Source organism: Amblyomma americanum, chromosome 2 (genome assembly GCF_052857255.1).
Source record: "Amblyomma americanum isolate KBUSLIRL-KWMA chromosome 2, ASM5285725v1, whole genome shotgun sequence".
Classification (NCBI taxonomy): Eukaryota; Metazoa; Arthropoda; class Arachnida; order Ixodida; family Ixodidae; genus Amblyomma; species Amblyomma americanum.
In genome coordinates this window covers 102,338,575-102,355,284 of record NC_135498.1, presented here as the reverse complement: position 1 = coordinate 102,355,284, position 16,710 = coordinate 102,338,575, and the positions used below count along the sequence as shown (strand labels likewise).

The 16,710-nt window shown below is 43.1% G+C and overlaps 1 protein-coding gene across 2 annotated transcripts; it reads left to right on the top strand.

The window, feature by feature from the left end:
- Positions 1 to 622: 622 nt before the first annotated feature.
- LOC144118886 (uncharacterized) lies at positions 623 to 14,862 on the top strand. 2 transcript variants are annotated; one of them, XM_077651668.1, is made up of 7 exons: positions 623 to 797; positions 5,171 to 5,212; positions 6,599 to 6,664; positions 8,626 to 8,700; positions 11,187 to 11,239; positions 11,904 to 11,972; positions 14,633 to 14,862. In XM_077651668.1, the coding sequence occupies exons 1-7, from the start codon at positions 755 to 757 to the stop codon at positions 14,756 to 14,758; spliced, it is 474 nt and encodes a 157-aa protein (XP_077507794.1). In that variant the 5' UTR covers positions 623 to 754; the 3' UTR covers positions 14,759 to 14,862. The 2 variants fall into 2 exon arrangements, with proteins under 2 accessions (XP_077507794.1, XP_077507795.1); XM_077651669.1 differs by lacking the exon at positions 11,904 to 11,972 and having other exon boundaries at positions 624 to 797.
- Positions 14,863 to 16,710: the final 1,848 nt, after the last annotated feature.

The following is a 16,710-nucleotide window of genomic DNA, read 5'->3' as shown; positions in this document are numbered from 1 at the left end:
ACATCCAAGGCATACCGCAACTTTATTAAATCCTCTCTCAGAGCCCCTTTAATCTCACGCTGAGCACGTCGTGCGCTCTTGTTTCTCTTAAATGAAGATAAAAGAAACAGCAGTTAGCCATGCGCATTTCAATACTTTTTGTTTTGTGTCCACGAAAACTTAGGCTTTCGCGCGCTCTGGAGCGCAGAGAGCTGCGGCGTGCTTCAAGCTTTTTATTTTGTTGTCTATTAGGCCGACTTAGTGTCATTGCCTGCATCACGATATTTCGTCCGAATAGCTTACGATTACCTCTAACTTTCAAGCATTTTATGAGAGCGCTAACAATGAAAGGTCACTCAGGCTGATCATCTACGGCGGCGGCCTGTGAATACCCGCTTCTTTCACATGAAAACGAAAGTATAAGTCGGAAAGAAACAACCGAAAAAAAAATGGTTTTATTTCTTTCAGTTTTTATCATGACAACATTCTCGCTCACTATGTAAGCGATTTGTCAAGTTCACGAAGCTGCTGCAGCGCGCATTCCACTTTGGTCGCTATGATTTAGCAGTTTTTGTAACATCGAAAACACAATGCCAAGAAAAAATAAAGGTGTCAGCCCGCCTTCCATCAGATTATTCTTGCTGGTTTCTAACGAAGAGCTCGCAAATGCCAGAATGAAGTTTCTTTTATTTTCATAGGAACGCATATAACGTGTAAGGCGTCCAGACATCTAGATGCTCAAGTATATAGGAAGATCTAAATAACTGTAATATAGATGGCTTTCGGAAGTGTGTGCATCTTTGCTATTTTGCTGTTCGGTAAGTAGCTTTTTCAGTGTTGGCTAGATAAAAAAAGAATGTTGTGAGAAAAAAAGTACCAAAGCCACTTCTTTATTGCATAAATGTTAATTATCAATAGTGGATGCTATTTATTCATTGTCAAGTCTTGTCATTTTATTACAGCGATAAATGTTTGCATGCTACTAGCAATCCTCCTTAGAGGGCATAACTGATTGGAAGCCACACTGGCGCATCTTGTGTTCGTAATAAAAGTGGCACGGCCAGAATGATGTACTGTGTTTGGACTCTAGGCTAGGTCATTAAGATCAGTATTGATTAATATCACGGTTCTCTGTGGCTGAAAATGTGCTCCGCCGACCACAACACTCTCACGCTTAAGCCCACGCGCGCCCAGAGAAACATGATCATGGCAATGTTTGCGGTGTATGATAGGAGCCGAAATTCAGTATTATGCCGTCGCTCTGCCGACAAAATCGTACTGAATGGCAGTTTGCACTAAGAAACGTTGCCAGACCAGATAATTCGTTGTTTTATCATTTAGTGTAATTATTTCGTCGCGTGCATTGCCTTTTCGTGCGCAACACTTTGCGCTTGCGTGCAATACCTGCCTGCATTTGTAGACTCCGAAAACATTCAAGATTACAGCCATCATATACTAAACGTACAGGAGCATTGGAGCAGGAGCCCGTTAGCGAGGCTTGACGCTGTGATGCCGCTATTACGTGTCTCGCTTCTGAAATGTCTTTAAACTTGTGATGAGGGAAAAGGGTAAAAAAAGAAAACTGTTAGCAGAAGTCTGAAAACATGAGTTAAACTGCCATCACTGGTAGAATGGAAAACTATTTGTTACATCTTATAGAAAGTCCATTTTCAGGTATAAAGCGAGTTTCAACGCATTTTAAAAAAAAATCTGTGCGGGTACAAGGGTCGGGAAAAACTAGCTTTTATCTGAAAACGAATAGTCCCAGGTATGTACCATGTACCACGACACAAGAAAATTTTTGAATTAGGCACGAACAAATTCAGATAGTTCACGTCGCCACCATAGCATGTGAGAGCCTTTTGCAGGTGTGCCATAATAAGGGAATTCTATTCCCTAAAGGCTACCGCAAAACGTTGCTCTTATTGATTGTTTTCATAGTTATGCTGCTATAAATTGGTTTAATGCTTCTACAAACAGCTCGAAGCCAGCGCAGGTAAATGTCTTTTTGGCCGCCTATTGCACCTTGCCTCATTCTCATTGAAATTCTCTTTATTTCATTACGCCTTACAGCAGCTACTAGAGAAATATTGCAGCAGCTACGTATTGCAGCAGCTACTAGAGAAAAACAGGCTTACCGATATGCCTGATAATAATAATAATAATTGGTTAGTATCTGTCTCATATATCTTTGGACACCTGAACCGCGCCGTAAGGGAAGGGATAAAGGAGGGAGTGAAAGAAGAAAGGAAGAATAGGTGCCGTAGTGGAGGGCTCCGGCATAATTTCGACCACCTGGGGATCTTTAACGTGCACTGACATCGCACAGCACACGGGCGCCTTAGCGTTTTTCCTCCATAAAAACGCAGCCGCCGCGGTCGCGTTCGAACCGATATGCCTGAAAACGAAAGAATAGAAGCTGCGTTCCTTGCCAGTAATCGCCAAGGAGTCCGAAACATGCAGGCTATTTAAAAAGCTTCCGATTAGATTAGCACTCTTATGGCAAGATATCACATGAGGTGCAGATTGTAAAATTTTCACTTTTTCTCCACAACTACAAGAATAACAATATGAAGGAACGGGCACTTTTAACATGTTTTTAAAGCGAGGTTAAAGTGACACCTACCAAAGCTACTGAAGGTGGTGTAGAGAAAGATGTTCGTAGCAAAGCGTAGCCTAACGGCAAAACAGCTACAAATTTCCATTGTCGTAGTGCTGCCCTGGCAGGCGATGAAGTAGGTAGTTTTGGACATGTTTTATTGCACATGGCTGCTTATTTTCACTACGTTTTACCGTTTTATGACATTTAAAAGTCATCAAAAGTAGCCGAGTAGCATGCCGGAGTCATCTCTTTTCTGAACAAGTCTTCCTCTTATACATTTCTGTAATGATGGGGCCATTTCAAATGGAACCTTGAGAATTCAAAAGTTTCCTCGCACGCTTTGAATGCCTCAGCATACAGAGTTAACGGCGGCACATGGAGCTATGGAAGCGATATAAGGAACGGTAAGGTTAGTAGGCGTAAAACGATACAGGGCCGACATTAGTAGGCAGGTTAAAGCAACCTTTACTGAAAACAAGAGGAGAGAGCGCACCTGGGAAGCACACGTAATGCGAAAGAATCATAACCTGTGGTCGCTAGGGTAGTGGAGGCAAAAGAATGGGTACTAAGGGAATAGAAATTTAGCTAGGGTCAGCAGAGACTTAGGTACTGGGATGAGGTAAGAAAATTGGCCCGAGTAGTGTATTCCTGGCTGGTAAAGGACCTTTCTAAATTGGAGATGGCTTTCTCCTGAGGTGGAAGTATCTAGGTTGGTGATGATAATGATCATGATTTTTCAAAGCACTGAGCCATACTTTCCGCAAGCTGGCTGTGCACGTCCGTTGCCTCTCTACATTCACAACTATATGCCTGATAATTCTTCCTAACGTCTATTTTATAAAAAAGGATGATGGTTTCACTATTTGCAAGGAAGGTTTTCCAAGTGCCCAGTACATTAAATTTGGGGCGTTCTTCACCTCTATACCACCAGGTCTACAATTTTATTTGTACTCTCTGTCCAGCATGACATAAATGGGACATAAAGTGGTCTACCAGCAACTCGTACTTTTACGATGAAGGTACTAGCCACGACGTTGTTATGCGTATTTAAAAAAGAAGTAAGGCTCTACGCGCGCATTTGGGCTAGAAATCTTAATTGGGAGTTATCGGCTTCAAGGCCTTCCCCCTGACAGGGATGGCCATTTTGAAGCACCTTAGTGACATCATAGATTGGCGGCTTCGTCGTTTGCTCCAAAACTGAATGCGCACGCCTACTCGAGTCCGGCCGTCGTAATTTGTGGTGAAGTCATCGCGATACCGGGCAGAAGCTGCACTGAAGTGGAAATTACACAGGCCTCTGTAATTTCCCCCCTTTTGCCCCACCGCACCCCAAGCTTGCACAAAAACAACTCACTCCCCAAAGCTCATTACCTGCATTTAAGTTGTTCAGTCCGAAGCACGCACGCGACTGTCAGTCTATGTCGGCACAAATCGCGAGCGTGCCAGTGTTGTATGACTTCCTTGCGGTTCAGAGCAACTTTTAAAAATTCTATTGCAAATTACTCGCTGCACCAAATGAGCTTACATTTTATCCAATTGTTTCGAGATGAATGAAAACAACATGCAATAAACAGCTCGAGTCTTAATCAGCTTGAGTCTGAATAACGGTGTCGTGACCCCTTCAAAGCGGAGGAATAAATGTTGCCAGGCGTGTTCTTCAATTATCCATGAGTAACGAGCGATACCGCAAACTCAAATACTAGAACAAAGAAAGCACGTAATGAGCGCGAACTTGCAAGAAAGCTTTAAGTTACAGGCGTTGGCATGCCATTTATTCTGATTCATGGTATTCTCTTCATCTAATTGCTAGTCATTGGCGGCTGTCAAAGAAAGCTTTATCCATATTGCAATGTAAGCGCAACAGCACAACCATAAGCATGACAAAAAAACATCGACGGTGTGATCTTTTTGTAGCCTAGCTTGTGGTTGTGTTGTTTGCATTCATCTCGCAGCATGAACAACCATCAACTTGTTTTACATAGACAACCTGTTGAAGAATGCTTTGTTCAAGAGCAGTGCTCGTCCTGGGTTGTTTACTTTCAAGTCAAGTCGAGTCGTCTTTATTTACATCAGGACGATGCAGGTAGGCCCGGGCAAAAAAGTGAAACAAATTTTAGTCGAAGCAGCCCGGGCCGCCTTGTAGAAGGCAAAATGCTATGAAAAAAGACGACAGAGCATGCTGGATAACTGACGTACACTGCAAATTAGCTGGACAAGAAGGTTTACGCTGCCACTCTCTTCATTTCACGAAAAGTGGAGCAGTCCGCAATACCCAGCACTGCGAACGTCTTCGTTGAGAGGCCTATAATACAGTATATAGCAACATGGTAGCTGAAACGGTATTTAAAGTCATCGAAGATCATGGTTAGTCATCAGCGGTCGATCTTAAACTGTTTCTCGTAGGTCAGACCGGGTTCTCTCGAGGATTCCTGCAGCATTGTCTGCAGAGATTAGCATTATTAGCAAAATCTGTTTCCCGGAAATAACGTCTTTGCGAGGCAGTCCTCTGCAGTTATAACTTTTTTTTGAGGGGAACTAGAGGAAGCGGGAGAAAATATTTCTTTCTTAACCCTGGAATTTCTTTTGCAGCGTCCGCGACAGTTTTTATCCTGGGTGATACTAACGAAGAAGGTAAGGCCAAGCAACTGTTTATTTTTTCTGTTATTAACACACGTAAATCAATGGTTACACAGCTCTAACAAACGTAAGGAGCGCACATAATTGGGATTAATATTACGGTGATCCGAGCGCAGGGATTTTTGCGACTAGATTTTAAGTAGCAACCTGTTGTAGTCACGTCGTGATAACATTGTCCGCCTTTGATGAAATGCGATAAAACATTACAGAGTTGAACCTGACCACCTTACGTTGCCGTATAAGTGGCAGCATGGCAGTTTTATTTGGCAGGCTAGTGAGTGAGCACGATTTCGGAGCAGATTTTCGGCCACGATATAATTGTAACTGAAAATATTATGTTCGTCGCTTGCCGCTACCGCACACTGCTACTCCTAGTCACCAACAGCGCATGCGCAGACGATTGAGATGGGTGCATGTGCTGCCGAATTTGGGTTTTCAGGATCACCTGTGCAAATGCTTTTGGTGGCATGTTGTAGCGATGTGCGGTAGAGGTAGACGGAACCGGCATCCTAAAACGTTCTACTAGAAATTCTTAGCCTAAAACCAGCGAAAGGCTAAACGTGCAGAAGGTGTCCGAAAGGCGTAACGTAAATCAAGTATGTGAACACAACCGTCAGTAGGAAGCACCGCTTATGATATCACCAGCTTTAGAAGCAAAAGCTGATGTATTGATATGAAAAGGATACATTTCACAGCCTGTCTTCTTACTCATGGAAAAGAATGCATTTTCAATCGGTACAATTTTAATCCGCAAATGGCACCTCTTGAACTCGTGAACTGTTGAAGTCTTGAACTCTTGCATGCTTATCATTATTGGAAAGTCGGTTTGCCTGCATGAATTACAAGGAAGGCCGTATCACGGCTTATTATACATGTCAAAAATTGAGTAAACATGAAGGTAGATGGCCCAGTTCATGGGCTCGCATGAATTCTATAAGGCGGAAAAAAAAACACTGCGAGCATAAAGGAGCGTACACCGTATGACCGCTCATATAGTCCAAAATAGCTCCTTCTTAATGAACGATTAAACATATTTACGGCAATTTATTGGTTGAGCTGCTTTTCGTTGCATGTTTAGTTAATTTTTTGAACAACAAAACGGAACATAACTCAAATTACAATGGGAAATGCAAAATGTAATTTTATTTCGCAATGGCATTTCTGAAACTGCAGTTGCAAGTTTGCGCTCGTGTGTGTGTGTGCGTGTTTCTCCCTCCCGTCCTGTGTTATTCTGCGCAAAGGTGTTTTAAATATGTCGCTAAACCAACTGGCCCAACGTTCTACCCTATTAGGCACGCGCTTCCTCAGTTCATGACAGGCTATATTTGAATGTTTCAGTTTACATACAAGCCACGTTTTTTTCTTTTTGTACATTTACAGAATCTACCACGACGACGTGCGCAACTTCCGTGAATAACTCCAGTGACGATTACTTTCAAGTCAACGGTAAGAATATTTTAACCGAAAAAATGCGAATGCAATTAACTTTCATTCTTTTAAGCACTCTAGTTCTACTAATTAATGAAATTTAAACTTTAATTCCTTCGATGGCGCTCTGTCTGTATTCTGCATGCCCAAGGCTGTGAAGGAAAATTGTCCGCCGTCGAGACTCGCTTGATTCCTTCCTCAAAGACTACTAAATGGTCAGCCCTCTTTTTAAAGCTGTTCCCTGTTGTTCTCTTCCCCGTAGCCACGTGGCTCAGATAAGTCACTTACGCCGAGGGGCAGAGGCTATGCTCAGCTGCTGCTTTTGGGATCTCTGTACTAAATACGCCAGGATTCCAGGTTAAGGTTGGCGAGAGCATTATGTTCGGCCCGTATCGCGCTCTCCTCGTTCCCCTGCTCAATCATGACCTTACATTCCGAGTGCTTTGTGCAAATGCCTGTCGATGAGATGGGGTGACCTTGCTCAGCCCATGCTGAAGTTTAGAGCTATCGATGAGATGCACAACTGTCGTCATCATCAAATGTAACGATCCAAACGAACCCTCCTGGTCCTGACTGCTCGAGCCTTTGCAGTGTCTTCACCCCAATTCAGGAAAGGTGGTACCTTTCAGTGAAACATGGAGTCCATCACAAAACCAGCAGGCGAAGCCAAGGCGCTGCCGTTAAATTGCCACTCGAAGGGCTAAGTTGCCTAATTTCGCCGGCTTTATGCGCCTGTAGTTAGCTTTCTGCGCGGTTCCGGGTCTTGTGGTGGCTCACGCTAGGCCAAGCCTTCTATCTCACGCATTTCTCTATCTTGTCGTGGTCGGCGGCTATACCCTGCTCAACGCGCCCGTAGTTCGTGATATTGCCGTTGTTGCTGCATAAGTTCAAGGCAGCGCCCTAGGAGGTCTCTCTCAAGTGCAGGCCTTCAAGCCAAAGCCCTTCTTCACTTTAGTAATGAAACGGCAAGCTGCGCTAGTTGCTGCGTCTGCATCTCTGAAACTAAGGTTATTGTGTTAACAAGCACTGAGGGCAGAAAAGGGTGCTCGCCTCCCAGCCTTCTATCCTCTCTGATGTCCGTGTCTGTTAGTCCAGTGCTCCCAGTTTCTAAGATGCTTCTTGACGTCATCGTTTTCGAGTAAGTAACGTTTGAGCTAATGTGTCGCACGCTCTCATGCGCCGCTTCGTCTTCATTACGTCACATGGTCCGGTAACTTCAAAATGCACAATTTCGGGTATATTCCCCGTATAAAATATACCAGTAAAACAACGATCAAAACAATGATGTTGATGCTGATTGCTTGGCATGCTGTCCTCGTAAACTCAACGCTGAAAAATTGCCAACATTCGGTTCTGCGCTTCGAGGAAAACATGCAACAGTCTGTGCAGTGATTATGTTACAATTTGAACTTCAATTAGAACCTGTTTTTAGCGACACTAAACGCGATGTTGAACGTTGTCTCCAGTATTACGTGCTTCCCAACAGTTTCAAAAGAAGCACATCGCTTTTTTACACACACTGATAAGCGTTGGAGGTTTGGTACTACAGTTCTGTAGACACTGCAGAAGGCACCTATTAAGGTAAAGCGTTCATTAGAAATAAAACAGCAATGATCGGAATCAGCCTGAGTTGCTCACTACCCGTATGCGCTGCTAAGGCAGATGCTCCACTGTAGATACCATGTGCCCCTATACACACATCGACGGTGCGCTTGCAGCAGGTGCTACCATGGTATGCCCTCGCGTTTTCTGCGATTGGTCCACGCCTTATCTCACTGTGTTAGTACACACGCTGAATAGACACTCGAGCTGGTGTCATTTCTTGGCTATGAGAAAACTCACTGCTTATTTTGTTTAAGTGGGCTCTTTTAATATTAGTCCAAGAGTTCAGAATACTATATAAAGCTCGCAAGATAATTGAATTTTTTTCTCTCTGTCCTTTAATACTGTGTGTACTCGTGCATTTTTTGTCTGCGTAGAGACCACTAGTACTGATGCACCGACAACCAATACGACGACGAGAAAAAGAAGAAGAAGGCCACAGGGAACGACAGGTTCGTTTTGCTAACGTCATAAAAACAAGCCAAAGAGATGGAGCTCATATATCGTTTTTGTGGTTAAGTCGCTCCTGTCGAAAGATCTGACAAACGCCGTTACTTATACAGGCTGCTTTGAAAATTATAAAGCACTCTGCTTCTGTGCCGTCTTTAAGTCTCTTAGAAGCTAACACATTGTAGTGTATTCCATTTGCCTTTCTGATATTCGTAAAAACCACGAGGCTGCTGCTTTACATGCGAACAGGCTCCGCGGCACTGTGACGGTTACACTTTTACCCCAAGAAGATATCACGGAACACTGCTAATCCTTATGAGCAGTACGTTTCGGCTGTAGCATCAGGCGAAACGTCGTGTAATAAACACTTATGTTTTCCTTTTTTTTATGCGTCGTATTAAAATTCAACTGCCAAGAACGAATGTGTGTGTGTGTGTGCGTGCGTGTGCCCGTGTGTTTACAGCAGTAACGAGGAGGGCGAAGTGCATGGCACCATGAAGGAGATGACGAAGACGAGGTGATTAAAAAGAGGGAGCTTTCTACGGAACTGCTGCGTGTCCCCTTTAATAAGTATATATATATATATATATATATATATATATATATATATATATATATATATATATATATATATATATATATATATATATATATATATATATATTAGCAGACAAGGTAAAGGAAATGAGGGGCTTGTTTGAAAAACATATTAAGGAAGCCAGCAGTCACCGAAACCAAGGTGCATAGGGGAATGTTTTCATTTTTTTTTAATTTGTAGTGCCAATCAACCGGTTTTAAAGAAAATTATTTATAAAGCAGCAGCAAAAACAACCATGCCGCCGGTGGGATCCGAACCCACGACCTCCGAATAACGCGTCCGGTGCTCTCTCTCTCTCTCTCTCTCTCTCTCTCTCTATATATATATATATATATATATATATATATATACTGATGAAGTAGACTGACATACTAAAAACGTAAGGGTTTACTGACGCTTCGACAGTGTTTATAGTAGTCGGAAAAAGGCAGCAACGATGCGCATGAGTTAAAACCGAAAATGACAAAATTAACACACAAAGTAAAAGAAACGCAGCCTGGTTTGGCAAAGGATGCCGTTTAAGAGTGTAAACTCCGCTGGAGTAGGGTGATCGCGCAAAAAAAGTCAAATGAAAGGTTCATATGTCAACATGTCTTTTCTGTGTTGTTTTAACGGTACCTCGAAAACAATGTCCTTCATTCTAACGATGCTGACGTTTCCAGGGTTAGCAGAAGAGGAAAAAGTAGCTTTCCTCTGGACTGGTGCTCGGCTTTAGGGTGGAGCGCTTGCGAAATGGGTCTTTGACCCCACCTCCACCTTGAGAAATGAAAAATACCTCGTGTCATGGCGCTCTTTGGCCGTAGATGCCCTTGCGCCATAAAAATCCATCATCATCATCATCATCATCATCATCATCATATTTTTTGCTAACCTTCCCGCAGCACTTGCATAAGGTCGATAGCCTCTCATAGTATCTGCGCGGCTATGCCTAAAGTGTATGCTATGCGACGTCGCGCATTAGTGCGTGCTTACAAATTTATTGATACTTTCTATTGGAGCCGAAGCTACATGCCCTATATATACCCATAGGCTGACTTCTTGTTTTTTGCCCACTTCTTCCCCTTATTTCTTCATCTTTCATGCTCACCTGTGTGTCTGGTAAACAAACTAGCACAGCAGAAGGCACGCAGAAGCGGGGATAAACAACATTCGCGCTAGCGGTTGTTTCGGATTACGCGTTTTAGCGCTGAAAAACACGTGTAAAAATGTTCTCTTGCAAGCTTGATAAGGTATAACTAGCTGCATAAGCTCTTTACTTTCGCTTTTAATCTTGACGTAAGTATTTGATAAAGAACATAGCTTTGTTTGCCTTCCGTGCCTTCGTGTACAGCAGCGCTACAGTTCGTTTATCGAACATGCACCAAAAAGCCCGAGTGATATGCCACGACGTTCACCTGCCTGACAAGGATAATCGATTTCCTATTTACGATGCCGCGCATGTAGTATACGTTAGAAGTAAACATGCAGTATGTATGTATAGTCATGGAAAAATGTTTGCCGGTTGTTGATTCGCTAAAAAAAATATGTGTATGCGATCGAGCGAAAGAAGTCCACACAAAGCTTTGAAGCACAAAGGGACAAGGCAGAAAGGCAGCACCGAAATTAATCATTTTCTACGAATCCACATCCCGCAATTTTTTTGTCCAAGACTTACACAGTGTTCGCTAGAAAGGGCACGTGTGCTCCTCTTTGTGATCTGAGCGAATCATCCGTAGTCGGACGGCTAGGCAGGTGGGCAGATATTAGCGGTCACAATGCTTACGACGCGGCAAAGTGCGAATGCGCACTAACCCATTCCGTCACAAATAAATAAATTAATATCCCACGCTTAACCCTTTCACTCAAAGGTCAGTATATTTTCTGACTTATTCTTTTTTCGTTTTGTTTCAGAGCCACCTGATCCAACTTGTCACGTGTACGTCGCAAATACGGACGGAGATCAGGTTCGCTCATTTTTCAGCCTAATGTATTTCGGGGTCAGTGCTAAGAGAGCTAGATTTTACTGTTGCCGCGCAGAAGGAACAGATCTCACTGCGGAAACACTAAAAATTCTTCATCTCTGCACAGTGTTCTGGCCAAAGCAGAGTACACTTATGGGCTTTCGGGAACCAATGTCTTCCGCAGTTAAAGCTTAGGCTACACGCACAACACGCGCACGAATTACAATCAAGTCTTTGGCCCGACGTGAATACGATAACTCTCTAGCACTGTGAACTGCGCAATGGAGAAGCTTGAACTTTTCTCTGGCCAGAGGCTGAAAGAGGGTGGAGGGAAACGGTTGCCAAGACACGTGCTCTTAGAGAAAGTCAAATTATTTGACCATTTAGTCGCTTCAGAGCTACGCCCTGAGGTTATAGCCCGTGCTTTATAACAGTACCGGCGTACAATGATTTCCGTGGTGTGTTCGGCGTTGACATCATTTCATATTAAAGAAAACTCTTGGCTCACCTGTTGGCTAACTAACAGGTGTTCCTAAAGGCGAATGTCTTGGAATGGGTGCCTCTACGAGCAGGTGTAGCGGTTCTGATTTCACTGTCGGTCATTTCGCCCGACAGCGGGCGAAGCATGTGGGAGTGTTTAGCACTCATTCGACAATTATTTCAACAGGCGCTCATCGGATGCACGGTTTACTGCGAAAATTATACCAAGCCCCATCATAATTGGATAGAGTGTGTGGTAAGTTGTCGCAGCGAAAACTCAATAGAACTCTTTTACTATAAACAAACGATGTCATCGTCGTAGTTTTGTGTAATCGAAAATCCCGGCTTCCACTTAGTGGCCGCTTAGGATGCTGCGCGCTTGTACTCGGGCCAACAGAACAATAGTCGTCTGCACCTAATCTGAGGATTTTTGAACTGTTGGTTTCTTCCAACTCCTTGTATCTGATACGTTTTTAATGATATCTATTTTTTAGTATTGTATATTTAAATCCGGTGCTCTTTTATTTAATTCTTTATTCAAGAAAATATTTCCATCGGAATAGACTCGCTAGCTGTTGGTTTTTATTGATGTAGGTTTTTCTTTGTAAATACTGCCCAACCATTTTCCTTAAAACGTATTTTTCTATCTTATTTCTTTACTTGGAGCCTCGTCAGGCAGTTTTATCTGCATTCCGACAAATTAAATCCGACAACTGGAATTTCAGTTTGAAAAGGAGCCTGGCAGTGAATAATCGCTCTGGATCGTGCGCATGCGATTCTGACTTGGATGTTCCGTATGGACCCTTTGAGGCGGGGAGCCAGCGCTCAAAATAATGTGCACACATTCTGTATTCATGTCTTTCGGGCATGTTTAGATGTTGTTAACAGTGTCGAGGTAGAGAGGGAAGGTGCGGCACAGCTATCCCTGTCGCTGCTGCGCTGTTGGGAGGAAAAAAATGTTTTTTTTTATCTATCAGGGGTAGTTTTGTCATTTCAAGCAAGAATATAGATAATATATATTTTGCGCACGTGACTCATCTGGATGACCCTGGCAAGGGCACTGTCATTTACTGGCGTCTACGATTCATCCCCGCAACTCAAGATTTTTCCTATTGTTTAGCGCGCGCAGATAGCGAAAAGAAAATTAGGTTTGTTTTGCGGATGGAGTTGACAATTTTAGTTCAGCATGCATATTTTATCAGCACCATTAACTTACAGTCTGCCCATCAACACATTTTTTTATTTTACAGAAATATTTGCTGCCAAATTATAATTTTTTCAGGTTACTTAAACATGCGGTGTGTTTGTTGTAATTATTGCATGGTGTCGGGTGAACATAGTGAGCAGTGGTGTAAATCGCTGTAACATGCCATGCAGCCTCATTGCTGCTAATGTATGTGCGTCCGCTTTCATCATCCTGCGCAACAGCGTCGCAGCAGTGTTCCAAAAATTGAGAGTTAAGTTAAACACTTTTGCTACAAACCTGAGAAAGCATTCCCGATTCGCCTGTAAAGCTCTGCATTTTTGCTGATGTTGATAAATAGGTAGCCTGTTAAAGATTGTTTTTCTTTACTTTCATGGTGGAATAGCTGTCGGCCGCTTAATTTATTTTTACAGCGACACCCTATACTGCCCATAGGACTCTCTTATTCTTAGAACATACCCGGGGTAAAACACCCGCTAACGCTGTGACGCCTGATGCTGATCGCATTTTTTCTAATTCTTTTCAGTCTTATGCGAGAAATCGTAACTTTATACCTATACAACTTTTTAATGAAATTTCGTGCACTTATTCTTTAAGTATCTAGCTATGCAATGAACCACAGTAAATAAAATCATAAAATCATGGAATTTGATTTTTGACTCTGCATATTTTTCTGAAAAAAAAATGTTTAAACAAAAACCTTTGTTTTGCTTATTTCAATATTGCACAATTATAAGTCATGCTATCATAATTATTTTTGTTCAGTGCATATCTCATGCCTATTTGTATATATGTGCAAACTCAATTTGCCTTCCAAAGAACTAGATTGAAGATATCACTGCTGGCGTCATACGTATAATTAGCACATTTTTCATAAATGTAAATAAGTTTTTTATTGTTATAATATTTTGGTGCGGCTAAAGCAACGTCCCTTAAGCAGACAACGAACTGCTTTAATGGGCTGTTAAATTCTTTTTGAGTAAAAGTTGCCTCATATCTTAAACAACAGCCGACCAGTTTTTTGTGGAAACGATTTCATATCGTGATTTCTTTTTCCGGCGTTAAAAGACAAGCAGTGCAATATAAAAAAAAAACACTTTCGCCGAACACGAGAAGAACGAGTGTCCACATATCCACTCAGTACAAAAAATAAACAACCTTAGTCTCGTGATAGCGAAAGCGCCGTATTCGCCGTTTGGCGTAAAGGTTAAGCGCGATACGTATAGGTATATCCTGATTGAGTAACATAATGTGCGGGACGAGAAAGGTTCGGCGGAGACTGAGTGCGTGATGCCACGTTCGTTCTTTCTTCAGCCTCGTGGGTCGGCAGCGTCGCAGGTCACGCGCTCGGCAGAGCGTACGTGTTTCAGGTGATTGGTTGGTTTAAAGCGACTCGGGCTATGAGGGACGGCGTAGCGGCAGGCTCCCTATAGTTTCGACCACCTGAGGTTTTTAATATTCACTGACGTCGCACAGCACACGGGCGTCTAGCATTTCACCTCAATCAAAATGTGACTGCCACGTCGGGTTCGAACCCGCGTCTTTCCGGTCAGCAAGCGGGCACCGTATACACTTAGCCACCCCGGCGGCTAGTGATTCGTGATGCCTTGCGATAAATTTTATGGTACTGCTACTAGAGTGAAGTCACTGCTAATAGATTATTACTCAAAATGACGAATCAACCTTAAAATCTCTTATTTTTTTCTTTACAGAACATTACTGTGGAAACAGCATTCACTATGCAAAACGCAACACGCTACATCTGCCCCATGGGCTACTGCACACGTGGCTACTGCTACAGGACTGGAATGAAGCTTCCTTGTTGGGTGTCGTTTTAGTTTCTTTTTCGTTATCTCTTTTTTGTTTAGACAATAGTGGGCAAATTTTACGACTTTCATATCTTCTGAAAGGCTGAATAAAAATACCGTATTTTACGAATCAACATGGCAATGGATTTCTGTGAAGTAAAAGAAGCAAATGTGTGTTTTAAGTCAGTCCGGTGCTCGGATTATATGCGATGACATTCGGGATTGCTTGCAATTTCGCCTTCTTCCGTAAAAATGTCTCCAGCGGAGAGCTATCCTGGTCGCCTGTGGCGTCCGGACGATACTATGGCAAGTAATACAAATCTTTTCCGGCTCGACGATGTGCTTCAGAACGGAAGCCCACTGAAGGCCTCCATTAAGGGCGGGACACATGGATGTATTTTTGAAGACGGCCGTTACAGAGGGGTGAAGGACGCTCCTGAGTGCGGGCTGACGTCATATGACAGAAGGGCGTCGGCTGGCGATCTACTGGCTGTCCGAACAGCAATGGGGTGGCAGTCCAGCGGTTCAGGGAATGCTTGACGTTTATAGCCTAGCGTTGACACTGTTAGTGTGGTGGCGGCGGGGTCATGCTGAGTGTCCAAGAATGTTGTATTCGAAGTAATCGTCTCAGTTCTCTTAAGTTCACAGTAGATTGGCGTAATATGTATTGCAGAGCTGCAGGAGTAAATATGAAAGGTGGTGGTCGCCTTATTCTGGAGGCGGCGCGAGATCCTTACGCAGGGACGACGGCCTGATCGTCGCTTCAACACAAGTCAAAAGTGCTGCCCCTGAAGAGGGCTGAACCACCGTGTCTTCTGCATTGGTAATTTGGGCATACATAAAACACTGTTGAGGGCAAGAAGAGGAAAGATCCTGCAGAAAGATGGCGGCCTTCTCGTTTCAGCAGATATCCTTTAATGCAGCCATAAAAAACAGCGATATTCGCTAATGGCTGTAGTCGTGAGCGACTGCTGTTGTTTCCAAAGGCAACGAAAAGAAACACGTTGGTTATGCAGTGCGTCGAAAGTTTGGCAAACTGTACAGGCGGCAACTCTTTCCTGGCACTTCGCAAGCTGCTTCGTAAAACGCAGTTGCTACAGACTTTTATGGAGTGCCTCAGTTGGTCACCTGCGACATCGACTATTCAAGAAATCTACGTGCAACCACGGCGTTGTCGCTGTAGTTAAATGTAAAAAGTAATCATAAAAGTTTACGACACATTAATGACAAAGCTATGGTATTATTACCACAAGCTACAGCGCGAAAGTCAGGTAAAAGTAAAGCCAGTGTGTTCTGGATAACAGTGTAGTGCCCATTTGAAATAGAGTTCGCGTTTTTATACGGCGGTAGGCTCTGCCAACACCCTGTTTGTTAACGCAGCAAGATAATCTAGTGCTATCTGCGTATGACGCCAGGGAAGGTGACGGTCAGTTAGAAAATAAGCGCCGCTGGTTTCCCTGATTGAATGTCGCAAGGATTATCATATGACTTTGGAACTAAGGGGCGCCCTCTCAGAAAGAAGGCGGAACAACGCTGGAGTCGTGTCGTGTTTTTTTTTTTAAAAGACGGGTTCTCTTAATACCGAAACACGTTAGCAGTTACGAAGAAAATAGGCAAACTTATACAAAGAATAGATGTCTGATAAACTGGCCTATTCTGAACATTTTAAGAGACGAATTTTGTATTTTCGTTTGACTATATTGCGGTTATTCCTCGAAAGTTTAACGCATACGCCCCTCCATAACTTTTCGCCCCTACTTTGCAGTGTTTCTTGTAATTAAACACTGATACCTCTTAGCAATATTGACTGTATAAGTAGGCTAACCGTTTTAGCACCATGGAGTTTAGGAGGAGAGAGTAGGCGTTAATTTTCCAACGCATGCTGGTTCCACTGGCTACTCTTCGTGAAGGAGTCTGCTGCTCAGCACCTCTGGTGGCTAGGGGACTCACTCAGAAACTGCAATTCTGAAACGTGAAACATA